We start from the raw sequence: 14493 nt of genomic DNA, 5'->3' as shown, positions 1-14493 counted from the left end.
TTACATGCCTAACAACGTGGTAAACTAGTTGAAGACTAAATCAAAACAGCTTGCATGACCCTAACAAACAGGGTTTATTAACAGAAAGATAAAAGCAAACTCTAATAGAAATAAATGACTTTGACTAACTCAACAATTTCCTCCCTTAAACTGTTCTGCAATCTGCAAACAATTTACTTAGGTACCTCACACACACCAAGCTGGTTTCTGAGCTTCAAGAACATATCGAGCTTTAAAGACTTCGTCATGACATCGGGAACCTGATTTTCTGTAGTGCAATGAACAAGATCCATAATACCATCTCTAGTAAGATCATGAAGGAAATTAAATCTTACATCAATGTGTTTGCTCCTTCTGTGTAGCACCAGATACTTTGAGGGTTTGATGGTGGAGTTGTTGTCACAAAACACTTTAGTACTTCCATTCTGAGCTTGATTGAGTTTCTCTAAAACCCTCCTCATCCAAATACACTGACAGGCACACGAAGTAGCAACTACAAACTCTGCTTCAGTAGTAGACAAGGTTACAACAGGCTATTTCTTTGATGACCAAGCCATTGCTCCACTTCCAAACACGAACACATATCCAGAAGTACTTTTTTGATCATCTAAATCACCTACATAGTCACTATCAGTGTAACCAAGCAAGTTTCCAACACCAGCTTTCCAATAAAAAATTCCCAAATCCACAGTGCCTTTTATGTATCGAAGTACTGTTTTTGCAGCTGCAAGATGCATCATAGTGGGATTTCCCATATATCTGCTGATTAGGCCAACAACATATAACAAATCCAACATAGTTGCCGTTAAATACATTAGGCTCCCAACTATCTGCTTGAAGGCAGTGACATCAACCTTGGTCCCCTTCTAATCTTTAACCAATTTAAACCCCGGTACAATGGGATTTTTAATAGGATTGCTACTCGCCATTCCAAACCTTTCTAACATGTCTCAAGCATACTTTTTCTGGCTAATATATATATACCCTCCTCATTCTGCAAAACTTCAACCCCAAGGAAAAACCACATCCTCCCTACGTTAGTCATCTCAAACTCATGCATCATAGATTGCTTAAACTTCTCAAACATCTCCATATCATTATGGGTGAAAAGAAGATCATCAGCATATAAGCTAACAACAAGAAGTTTACCTCCTTCACCGGACTTGATAAATAAGGTGTGCTCAAAACTGCATCTTTCAAACCGTTCCTTTATGAAGTAGAACTCGATCCGGCTATACCAAGCCCTTGGTGCCTATTTAAGGCCATAAAGTGCCTTCTTTAATTTGTAGACTTTGTGCTCTTCTCCCCTCCTTTCATAGCCCTGAGGTTGGTCCACAAACACGTTTTTTGTTAGCTCATAGTGAAGAAAGGCACTCTTCACATCTAGTTGAAAGATATTCCACCCTTTGTGTGCTGCCAAAGCAATCACCATTCTGATGGTGTCCTACTCGCAACTGGAGCATATACTTCATTGTAGTCGATTCCATGTTCTTGTGAATACCCCTTAGCCACGAGACGTGCTTTATACTTACCAACTGCACCATGATCATTCAACTTAGTTTTAAACACCCATTTAACTCCAATCCTTTTAGCTCCTACTGGCAAGTTGGTCAGCTCCCAAGTTCCATTTCTTTCAATAGCACTGATCTCCAAATCCATGGCTTCCATCCACTTTGTACTTTTAATTGCTTCTTGGAATGTAACCGTGTCAATAGTAGCAAATATGATTAAGTTGTTGACATCTTCTTCCTCTTCTGATAACCCTTCACCACTCACATAGTCATCCATCCACACAGGAGGTCTTCTTATCCAATGAGGTCTTCTTATCCTTCCTTCTTCCGAGTTTGGTAAGTTTGGATCCACAGGTTCACTTTCAACAGCTTCATTATTACCGGTCCCCTCTTCTTGAACTTCTCCAGCTAAAACAACTTCACCATTTTCTTCTTCTTGCTCACTGTCACCTTCTACTTCATCATCATGACCTTCATCATCTTCTCCCCAATCCAACACATCTAATTTCACTCTATTTTACTTCTTCCCCAATCCTGGCACTCACTTTCTTCAAACATTACGTCCCTACTCACCACAATTTGCTTAGACACAGGATCATAAAGCCTATAAGCCTTAGACTCTTCGCTTATCCCCAATAACACACACCAAAAGCTCTTATCATCTAGTTTTACCCTTTTGTTGTCAAGAATGTGTACATGTGCCACACATCCAAACACATGAAAGTAATGCACTGCAGGTTTAACACCGCTCCATGCTTCTTCTGGGGTTGCATCTTTTATTGCCAAGGTAGGACTTCGATTCAGCACATGAACACTCCAATTCATAGCTTCCGGCCAAAACAATTTAGGTACCTTCTTTTTAGACAGCATGCTTTGAACCATATTCATTGTGGTTCGATTCTTCCATTCAGCGACCCCGTTTTGCTGTGGGGTATAAGTTGCTGTCAGCTGCATCCTAATGCCATTAACTTTACAGAAATAATTGAATTCAAAGGATGTAAATTCACCACCCCTGTCTGTATGCAAGCATTTTATAACATCTCTTGTTTCCTTCTCAACTAGATGCTTGAAAATCTTAAACACAATGCCTCTGATTCTTCACATAAGAAGTAAATCCAAACTTTCTTGCTAATGTCATCAATGAAACTAATCAGGTACCTCTTTTTACTACTTGAAATTGGCGTGATTGGCCCACAAATGTCAGAGTGAACTAGCTGCAACCCTTCAGAAGCCCTCTATGCACTCTTCTTTGGTATAAACTCTCAGTGTTGCTTCCCCACTATGCAATCTGTGCATACTCTACTTGAGGTCTTGAGAACAGGCAGCCCTTCACCAACTTCTTATACTGAAGTGTTCTCAAACTCTTAAAATTTAACTGCCCAAACCGGTAATGCCACAGGTGTGTCACATCTTCTGAAGCTGTTTAGAAACAAGTAGAGTCTTTGGGAAGCACATTGGACTCTTTAGGCAGCACAATAGCTAATAGCACAAATATCCGGTTTGCAGTCATTTTAGTCTGCATAATGAAGCCTCTCCTTGGATGGTACAACTTGCACATTCCTCCCTAAATCAGGACTGCAAGGCCTTTCTCTTGAAGCCGTCCAATGCTAAGTAGGTTGTTCTTCAGCTCCGGTATGTAGAAGATCTCAGTGACTACTTATGTGATTCCACTCACTTCTAACCTTATGCTTCCTTTACCAGTGACTGCCATTCTCATATTGTTTCCGAGCTTTACAGTCTGCTTGAAGCTCTCATCAATGTATGTGAACCATTTCTTGTTCCCACACATATGATTACTACAACCTGAGTCGAGGAACCAGACATCTTCCCTCCTCGAGTTATGAAGCTCCATATGTGACATAAGTAGCATCTCACTCTCTTCATCCAGCTCGGCGTAATTTGCATTCCTTTTCCAGCTGGGGCACTCATACTGAAAGTGCCATAGTTTGTGACACCGGTAGCATTCCACTATAGCCTTGTTGAAGGGTTGTCTTCCTCTGCCTCGACCCCTTCCTCTGAATGTTCCACGTCCTCTTCCTCTGCCTGCAGCTCTGTCCTCATAAGAAACTTTCAGAGCCTGTTCCTCACCACCATGCCCCTTCATCCTCTATTCATGCACTAACCTACTACTCTGCAACTCGTTAATTGTGAGCTTGTCCACATCATTCGACTCTTCCACGGAACAAACAACATTATCAAATCTGGGGGTCATAGACCTCAGAATCTTCTCGATGATGAAAACTTGAGTCATGGTCTCACCGTGGATCTTCATCTTGTTAGCGATGGTGAGGGTGCGTGCAAAATACTCATCAACCCCTTCTCCTTCCTTCATCTGTAGGACCTCAAATTCTCTTTAGGGCTTATAACTGAGCTCTCTTTACCCTAGTCGACCCTTGATACTTCTGTCTAAGCAAATCCCATATTTGCTTTGCAGTGTCTTTGACGAGGATCGTCTCCATAATGGAAAGAGCGATGGCCTGGAATAAACAATTTTTAACCTTCAGGTCCCTCAGCTTTTGATCCTCATACTGTTTGCGTTGTGCCTCGGTCACCTCTGAACTGCTTGGTGCTGAACCTAAACCATGCTCTATTAAGCCCCAATACTCCTTCGATCGAAGGAAATTTTCCATCAACATCGACCAATGATCATAGTACCCATCAAATCTAGGGATTGCTGGCTGCTTGAAGTTACTATTGCCTTCTGCTGCCATACTTCTATCTCACTCAACCTCTTCTGTTTTCTCTCACTCTTTCTGTCTTTCTACTTTAACTTTCAATTAGGCCCAGGTGAGGGAGCTCTGATACTAGAATGTTGAAGACTTAAACCCTAAGACAAAAAACTCTGAATGCATGGTGAATAACTCTTGTTGAATTCAATGCATGATCTCAGCTAATATAGCCTTACAAAGTTATTGGGAATAACAAAGTTGCAACCTACATCTTACATGCCTAACAAAGTGGTAAACTAGTTGAAGACTAAATCAAAATAGCTTGCATGACCCTAACAAATAGGGTTTATTAACAGAAAGATAAAAGCAAACTCTAACATAAATAAATGACTTTGACTAACTCAACAATAGGTCGCCGGAAAGGTCTATTGCCCCCCAATAAACCTCTATTACCCCAATAGTGGCATTAAACCTCTATTGCCCCCCAATAGAACTTTCGGCCGCCGGAATAGAAAGTAATCTCTCTAAATTTAGACAAATAAAACTTTAATTAAAGAAAAAAAAATGAGGAGATTACATAAATTCAAAATATCTATTGCCCCCTAATAGAACTTTCGGTCTCCGGAATAGGAACTAATCTCCCTATATTTACACAAATAAAACTTTGGTTAAGGAAAAAAAGGAGGAAATTACATCAATTCAAAATATCTATTGTCCCCCAATAGACGTATTGGAGGAAATTACATTAATTCAAAACATCTATTGTCCCCCAATAGACGTATTGCCCGCAATAAAACCTTTTTTTTTTCCTTTCTTTCTGGGCCTTCTACCACTATTTTATCAAAAAAAAGGGGTTAAAAAAAAGATGAAGAAGAAGCCAGAACGGTGTCGTTATAAAGGATAAGTTGATAAACTTAAAAACTGCTCTTGGTCGTCTTCTTCCTTCTACAGCTTAGCCAGCTCTAGTGCTCTACCAATTTACATACCCGAACACCAATTCCACCTCCTAGCTTGCATTTTCCAGTTGGCTCCGGCGACAGGAAAAGATGCTCTGGCTGACGGTCGAGGGACAGAGACGTCAACATCCTTTCTCTCTTCTTTCGCTTCGACGCCATCACGAAACTCGCTCTGAATTATGACCGCTGATCCACCAATATTGGCAATGATCGATGGCGCTGGATCTGCGCCTTCACCTAGTATATCACCTCTGTCGATGTCATTGTCGTCCTCGTCTAGCCACCGACCATTTAGACCAAGGACCGGAGCTGAAGGCCGTGCACTGGCTTGGAGTGTGAGTGAGAGAGAGAGAGGTAGTAATTCATTAATTAGATTAAGGGTAAAATTGTTATTTCAATTCAAATTGGGTTAGTGAGAACAAAAATCTGTTGGTGGGATAAGTGAGATAGTTTTGACTAATTTTGATGCTTTGAGTCAAGAACCCAAAAAAATAAAAATAAAAAAAACACTCAAAACCCTTGACTCAATCCTCCATCACCTAGGGCATAAGATTGCAACCCACATATAGACCAACAAAACCAAATTTACTTTCCTCAACCCAACTAATTGCCCAAGCACTGTCAAAATGCATTGGCGTTGCACACAAAAAAATCTAGCTCTCTCATTTTTTTTTCCTGCAAGGACAGAAGTTTCTAAAAGGCTAAATTCAAATATTCACTTAAGACTCCATTTTTCCTTCCAGGCCAAAAGGAATCTGTCGAAGGTTTCTATCAGACAAACAATAAGTGGCTAGGCCTTAACAAATGAACATTATTTTCTAATGTAATACCAATTTTTGCTTTATTTTGTGCCACACTTATATACAACATTTCTAACAACTTCCATATAATCGTTGTTTCTTTAGTTTAAGGAAAAATCACCCTGTTTTTTTTTTTTTTGCTTGAGTACTATCTTGTTTGCTTGAATACTACCTTGAGTGATGGGTTTTAATTAGCGTTGACCTCGTTTAGTATAAATCACTAAATCACATACACCTTGTTTGTTTGTGTTGTTGTTTGGCATTCTTCCGCATCAAATAACATGATCGGGTCCTAATTGCTATTTCTGACTATAATTTTAACTAAAAAAATCCCATAACTAAGTGACGAATTGTTTGAATATCAATAAAAGAGAAGTTAGAAAATGGTATTTGACAAGATAAGACTGATACTGAAATTCAACTATGATAGCTAGGTACAACATCAATGACATGAAATTAAAACAAAACCGAAAACTGGAAGACGATAGAAAAAGAATCAACTTCATCGATGTGGCAGAAGCAAAAAGAAACTTCATGCAAATAGGTGCTCTGACACTAGCGAGAGATAGGATACAACTGGAATACCCCTTGAAGAGTGGAAGACTCGCCACAGATAAGACCATAAGCGAATGCTGGAGCAAAATGATGACTGAAGAAACAAAAAAGGAGGAGATTAGCCTTGTCAGAGGTGACATATGTAACACAACTGATGGCTATCCCGAAAACTTGGCTGAGAAGACAAGTCGAGGGCGAGAGAGTGAGGCTAGGTATTGTTGGTGCGGAAAAAATGGGTAGAAAATTTTCTAACCTACTATGCTAATTGGAGTAAGAGTGGAGGCTTCTTAGTCAAGAGGTTGTTCCTATGCCTTTAGAGTTCCGATCGGTGTTGGCAAGTCAAGTTTGAAGAGGGGAGTACATGCAAAAAACTCTCTTATGCGGTTAGTGAATGCCCAAGTCAATGAGTGTTTAAATTATAACAAGTGGAGTATGGATTGATTGTTTACCTTAATTGTTCAACCTACCAAGTATTTATAAGTGAGCCTGAACGTATATCTTGGTTAGTACGAGCAGTGGTGTGCAACTTCCGCAAGTCACGTGGAGAATGTTCTTCCATTTGATACAAATTAGTTGGGCTGACCGATTCTTCCTTACCCAGATGGACTCCAACTAGATTCGTCCTGTAGAGAATTCCTTGAATAGGTCGAGCTGCTTCTCCTCCGACTCATTTCTTGATTACCCATTATTTCCTTAGAAACCCATTCTACTATTTTACAACACATATATCCAATACGTCTTGAAGTTCTGCTTGTAGAGAGAATGCTCAAAATGACACTAAAAGAAGCGAGGCCAGCAAAAACACCACCTTTGTCAACGCCAAAACTAAAGAATATTATGATTTTCACTTTGCCGTTGTTGGAAGCAAGGGCGGTGAGACCGTAGCCATAGACATTGCAAAAAGCCACAACCGGAGCAATCATGCAAACCATCGTAACATTATACCATTTTAATTGGTGGAAGATGAATGGTAGGATGGTGATTGATATGGCTATAAGAACAGAATACCAGCCAAAGCAACCCAGCCTGGAATCTGGTCGAAGTACTCAACTCCCATTTCACCTCTTCGTAGTTTTGATTCAGTTCCATCTCTGAGGAGGTCAATGCAGCTTTAAGATCAAATTCATGTGGGCATTATATATGGTGCTAAACTCGGAATATACCATCACCAAGCATTACGACTATAGAAATCAAAATCCGTTAATAATGGATTCCATTAGGATGCGTTTGGATGAGAAAATTATAAAATCCATATGAATTTATAAATGATGGAATCTTTAACTCCATCAATCTAAAATTTTATTAATTGCAATTTTTGTTGTTTGGTTGTATCTATTTACACTAGGCCAATAACCTCAATATACAACACTTTTTACACAATGAAAAAAAAATTTCCGTTGTGTGTTGATGGAAATTGCTTCTTACAACACATTTAAGAAACTTTCGTTGTACAAAGATGCTACAGTTCAAAATTTTTCAGATAGAGCAATATTGCACAACAGTTATAAAGAATGTTATATTGTCTGAATGAAAAAAAAATAGCGGGACATTTTCCCCCTACCTTTACTCATATTTGGCTCCAATTTCGGACTCAAATGCACTACCAAAGTACTACTTTGCACAACAGAATAATTATATGTGTTGTAGGATCGAAACTTGGAAATTGTCACACAACATGTATATTCATTGTGTTGTCCAATTGAGGGAGATAACATTGAAAAGATTAATGTGCCCCAAAATGAGTTTCATTCCCCCCAAAATGACCAAATTTTGGCAAATGATTTGCAAGCTCCTACAACGGAATGACATTTTTTCTGTTGTGTGAATGGGAAAGCCATCCGAGCGCCAAAAATGAGCTTGTGCTTACACATAGTAGGCGGGAGTTTTCATTTTGTGTCCCTCAGCTGAAAGTTTAAAGAGAAGACAATCACACAACACACCATCATTTTTGTTGTCTGATTTTATGATAAAAAATAGAAGACAAACCATATCTCGCATCAGGGCAAACTCAATACACCTTGCCATTTTGTAAGACCATGTCTCTCCCAGTCTTCTTCTCTCCCCGAAACACAAGTCACTGATTACCTCTTCGTCCACAGCCAATCTTCGCGTCTGACTCAAAAGCTAATTCAGCATCCAACCGAAGCACCCAGCTCCTAGCCTGAGCGTCCAGTGGATTTCACCTTCTCTCCACTGAAACCTACATCCCTCACATCCCTAATCATCAAACTCTCAACTCCCGCCCCCTACAATTTCTTCAATCATCAAAACCCTAACTCGCTCTCTCTAACTCATTCACGACCCCCTCGTACTCCACCATACTCTGAAGCTCGTCTCTGACTTGGCATCGGGACAGCCCACCTCTCCGGCCTCGTCTTCGCCTCTGTTCGCTCCGACTCAGTGAGTGAGCTTCTCAGAGATCGATTCAAACTCTCCACTATCTCTATCGCTGAAGCCGAAGGTATTACCGCAAATTCACTAATTAATTGACTTCGATTTCGTTTATGGTTTTCTCAGTTTTCAATTCTCGTTCTCCTAGCAGTGAAGAGAAGCATCTTCTTGGGCTATGAAGCCTCGAGTTGGGGAACGATTCTGAGTCGGCCTGAAGAACAGTAGTATCTCCAAGCTGTGGCATGAGGACTTTGAGCTGGGGGCCGATTACAGCAGTCAGGGCTTTGAGCCCAGAAGGGTCGTTACGAGAGCTCGATGATTCACCGGTTTCAGTGGAGCTCGCGCCCTTCTGCAGCGAAGCCCAGTTTGATCGGCTCGTCGCTGAGGCTCAACAGCTCCAGCAGTTGTTCGTCATCATTTGGTGCGTTTCTGGATCTTAATGGGTTTTTCAATTTAGTTTTGGGTTTTTCATTTGTGATTAGAAATGATGTTCTTCATTGCAATTTTGTGTGGAATCAGAATGGTTGAGTGATTCTATGCTTTCCTTTTATATTATGCAGGGCAAGCATTACTCCTAGAACTGTCTTCATTATTTTGGCTGGAAGCTTCAAAAGCAACGAAATTATCTTTTTCAAGCACATAAATTGCAGTAAAGGAACAAGGACAATAAGGTCAGTGAGCCAGATTCAGATGTAAGGGAAGTGTTAAATCCCCACTCAATTTCATGTCTTGCATTGACATTATAGTTTCTAGTGGTTTGGTTGTGTGTGTTCTGAACTCTCTTGGTCATTTTGTATATAAACGTATTATAGGTCCTCCCTGCAATTCTATTTGTGAAAGCAAGCAATGCAGAGTTGTGGGAGAATATAGGTTTAAGAAGCTTGCTTACACTGACCTCTGCGACCAATTTGAAAAAGAAGAAAATGAAGGCACTTATTCCCCAGGTCACACAGATTATATATTTTGGAGGGTTTTCTATGCTGTGTGTTGGTCCAATGATGTTGTGTAGTAGTTCCATCAATATCTTTGGCATAGTTTCAATCCAATTCAGGTAATATTATCTGATGCTTTTTCTTTGTGTGTGTTAATGATATGGTATAAATTCAACTTTTTATAGTATTATTGAATGATTTGGTTCGTATACAGGTATTTGGGATTTTTAAATCCCTTGAGCTTTATTATATGTTCTTGAACTCACCTTTATTTTAGTATATATACAAATTCCTTTTGGGAATTATCAAGACCAGTGTCTTTTAACTAATTAGCTATTCAGCAAAAGGTCGTTTACTTGGCACTTGTAATTGATATTGGGATTCTGTTCTTGTTCTTCTTCTTCTGCTTGGTATTTGATTTCCAAAATTGAAATTTTATTTAACTGAAATTAGTCAACTACTTTGGGTTGATAACTTTTAGACTAATTTAATTGGTCTATTCAGCCATTATCATATACAATCTAGAAAAGGGAATTTGACCAAGTGTTATACGAAACAGTAATGGAGAGATTTGGTAGTCATGTAATTTCCATCAGGTTCCTATTGTAAGTGTAGGAGTTATGTAACCAGCTCTTTCCAACTTTTTTTCAGCTATCACAAGAACATTTTCAAGGTGATGTTGGAGTTATGAGTTTGGCAAATGGATACTCTGTCCTCAAAACTGTCGACTTGTGCAATTGTGTTCTTATAACAGGTATTTTGCAAACAATGTTGATAAGAAAATTTGCTGGTCGTATAGTTGGTTGTTGTAGCACATATAAGCGTTGATCTATAAATTGCAAAAGAATAGCTGCTGATATCATGACAAGTTGCTTATTGTTTAGTCTCTGTCATTATGTTTTTGAGTGATCTATCACTATGAGACTGTCCATTGTTGATCACTCTATGCTAGGTATGATCAATATCAAGATTTTATGAAACCAGAACATGACCAATATGTTTATCGCCACCCCAATGGGTAACAGCCCCATCTTTTTTTAAACTTTTTTGTTCTTTTGTTCTGTTGTGCTTGTTTGTTAATGTGTGAATGAAGAAGTTAGATCATTTTTCTTGAATTACTGCCTTATATATCAGATTGTGTGTGATTGGTTTGGCTGCAACACATGTGGCTCTTAAGGAAGAAGGGGATATCACAGCCATTGATTTCAATGTTGGAAATTCGGATCGCAGTGGGCTTAAGGTTATTGGAAAGCGCAAGAAGGTATTTTCTTCTTTAATCCCAGAGAGAGTATTTAATCTCTTTCACTCTTTCTCTCTTTCTCTCTCTCTCGGTTAGTAGCTTGTATTGTAGAACATGTCAGAAAATAAAAAGTAGAAGGATAATTTTTATATTGTTCTAGTTGTTTTCATTATCTTTTCTGCGAGATCTCTCCACCATTCTCTCTCTCTCTCTCTCTCTCTCTCTCTTCTCTCTCTCTCTCTCTCTCATTTTGAGCCTTTTTCCATTTTTTGGCTACACATTTTGAATTTGATTGCCTTTCCATACTTGCCACATTACTCATTTGTGGCCATGTACCCTTCTATCTTTAGCTGGATTTGCTATTGAATGTGACTAATTGCAGCCAGCTAAAACACTCACTATATATATATATATATATATATATATATATATTACAGCCAGAAACACAAATACACGAATGCAATATCAAAGTTTGCATCTTTCTGTTCTGAAGTTCAATTTTTCCATTTCTTAGGTGGTAGAGAGATTGAAACAGAGCAGACCCAAGATGAAGTTTTTGTGGGTTGGCATTGTTGTAGTGCTAGTTTTCACCAAATGGGCTAATGGGTTTGAGGAGCATAGTTTTAATGAAACAGAGCTGTCCTGGTTGGAGGGCTATGGAGAATCCAAGGCTGCTGTAACTGGGGTGATGGTAGGACTAACCCTTATTCCAGGAGCTGGTGCCAAAGGAGCAGGTACATTCACTCCTATAATTAGCTAACCATTACTGTGTTTTTCTTTATTTTTTAATCCAAATTTTGGACTTTTTGCTTGGTCTTGGTAGATAAAGATTGTATCTTTTCTGTGTCTAGTATCATTTCTGGGTTTATTTGAGTTAATAGGATTGCATGTGGTTTGTGGTAATCTAAATTTGGATTGCTTTGTCCCTCCATCTATTTATTGTTTACTGTAAATTGCATTTACATGATAATAGTTGTCCTGAAAACATTAATTGCAGTCCTGCTTGTTACCTGAAATTCTGTTTCCTTTGCTTTTCTCCTTCCAATTCAAGTTTTCCTTAATTTGTAGTTCACTGTGTGAGACTGTGAGTAAGATTCTCTCTTCTGCCTGCTGGAATTGGTAGCATACTACTTTTCAGACGCTTTCATAAATTGTTGTTAGATGTGTTAATCTATGTGTGGCCTGACCTATCTTGTGATGTTGTTTTCATTGTAATTGTCAATCTATTGTTTTTGAGTTCATTTGGTAAATCCTGTCTTAATCACTGTTCAGTTGATCATTGAATTGACTTGACACGCTTGATGCTTTTGTATTTTGAGATCTGTTTCATTTTTTTTTTGTCCTAATTTACCTACTTTGCTTTTGACCCTTGCAGTCTGCCTCGATGGAACCTTACCCGGGTATCATTTGCATTGTGGGTACGGGTCAGGAGCAAATAGCTGGCTTATTCAATTGGAGGTGTGAGATAAATCTGAAACAGTGACATCATTTAGTTATGCACTTACGTATAGTTGTTGACTGTTACATAGCAATTCCTGATCATATCATTTAACATTTACATTTATGCTTAATGAACTTGTGATAAGAAATATCTTTAAGATGGTATTTTAAAATTCTGACTTTATAGAACTTGACTTGAATAAATATCTTGTGTAGGGGGGAGGATGGTGTAACACCATTAGAAATTGTGTTTACCGCAAAACAACAAGGCGGGGATCATCAAAATTTATGGAAAAACAGTTGCTATTTACCGGAATACTAAGCAATAAAGCTGAAGAAAATCCAGGTTCATTCCTCGAACTAAATTTTAAATTGGCACACACTGAAATCTTCTTATCCTGCGTGCTTGGGCTATTTGTGGATTTAGCTGTCTTACAGTTATCTTATCATATGGTGATGCTTTAATTAATCATTTGTTTGATCAGATTGTATTATTTGTTTGTTATGCTTACACATATATTATAGCTCTGCTTCTCTTAGTGTACAAGGCTTGGTAATGTTACCTTGCAATGTTTTCTTCTATTTTAGCTTTAATTAGTTTGAATCATTCCTTCATAACCTTGAATTTTGCTTATTCTGTTTGCAGGTTTGGGAATATCTAGTGAAATGTTGCCTAAAGAGTCACTAAGTGATCAAGCATAGAATACCAAGCAATGAAGCAAAATATATTTTCTTTCATCATGTAAATTCAGCTAGCTAGGAAACTTTATAGCAATGACATGTTACTTGGATTCAATATTTGGTGGATATATTGGAATTTTATTGATGTATCACATTGCTTTTGGCGTAAATATTAATCATTGTTCATTGGATAATGATTTCAATCACTAATATAGTAAACTTCACACAATTAGTCACTGTTCATTAGGTAAAATGGAGCATTATTATCAATGCACAAAATCCAGAAAAGACGATTATCACACAATAGAATTTTTAATGTTAATAATGTTGTCTGAAGTAACAATTTGGATGTTCACACAATGAATCCTTATATAACATGCAACGGTTCTAACAAACATACGTTGTCTGATTTACAATCACACAACTGTAATAACTAGAATACGTTATCCAAAATTAACACACAACAATAAAATTTTCAAAAGTGAAGTGTGAGGATAACTCATACAACAGAGAAAATAAAATGCTGTTGTCTGATTCGCCTTTTATACAACGGCTCGGAAACAACTTTCGTTGTGTGAATGATGCCAATGACATGTGCAGCATGACTGCGAGGCAACTATGGCTGCCATCTGCCGAGAGAAGGCACAACAGTTTTAACCAAATAAGTGTTGACTGTTTGTGATTCACACAACGGGTTTCCACCGTTGTGCCATTTTTCATCACACAACGGAGATCGTCCAAATCACACAACGAATTTGGTCCGTTGTCTATTAGCTTTTTTGGCCTAGTGTTAGGATTTGAAATGTGTAATAAATTAAGAAAGTTTAAAACAAATAAAAAGATAAAATAAAAAAAGCCTTGTTTTGGAAATAAAAATTGAATACAGCAAAGGAATTTGTAAATGACACCTATTTTGGTGGAAATTGAAGTGTGAAATTTAAATAATAAATTCCTTCATTTTTTTTTCCACAAAGAAAATGTTAAATTCCAATCTGATAATGCATGTCAGGGAGCCGTGGCTTGTTGGTTAGCTAGCCTAACTAACACCGTGGAGGTCATGGATCCAGATCTCACTGACATCAGGGTGAGGTGGGGAGTTACATTGTCGTCTAGAATAAAAAATAAAATAAAAATTAAATGACAAACGAGGAAATTAGCTTTTAGGAATTATAAAATCCTTACTTGTAATTAAAATCCATCATTTTTTCCCTCATCCAAACACACTCTTAAGATTGCTTGCAGAAATGTCAGCACTTTAACTGTCACCTTTCTTTAGCTCAATCAATGGCCACATGATTCCCCGTGAAATTACAGCCCT

At 38.3% G+C, this 14493-nt stretch overlaps 1 protein-coding gene across 1 annotated transcript; it reads left to right on the top strand.

Moving 5' to 3' along the window:
• The first annotated feature begins 11479 nt into the window (after positions 1 to 11479).
• On the top strand, positions 11480 to 12959 carry LOC112164011 (pectin acetylesterase 10-like). Its single transcript, XM_024300256.2, has 3 exons — positions 11480 to 11788; positions 12430 to 12512; positions 12711 to 12959. The coding sequence occupies exons 1-3, from the start codon at positions 11602 to 11604 to the stop codon at positions 12957 to 12959; spliced, it is 519 nt and encodes a 172-aa protein (XP_024156024.1). The 5' UTR covers positions 11480 to 11601.
• Positions 12960 to 14493: the final 1534 nt, after the last annotated feature.

Source organism: Rosa chinensis, chromosome 5, assembly GCF_002994745.2.
Source record: "Rosa chinensis cultivar Old Blush chromosome 5, RchiOBHm-V2, whole genome shotgun sequence".
In the NCBI taxonomy this organism is placed as follows: Eukaryota; Viridiplantae; Streptophyta; class Magnoliopsida; order Rosales; family Rosaceae; genus Rosa; species Rosa chinensis.
This window is presented reverse-complemented; position numbering and strand designations above follow the sequence as displayed.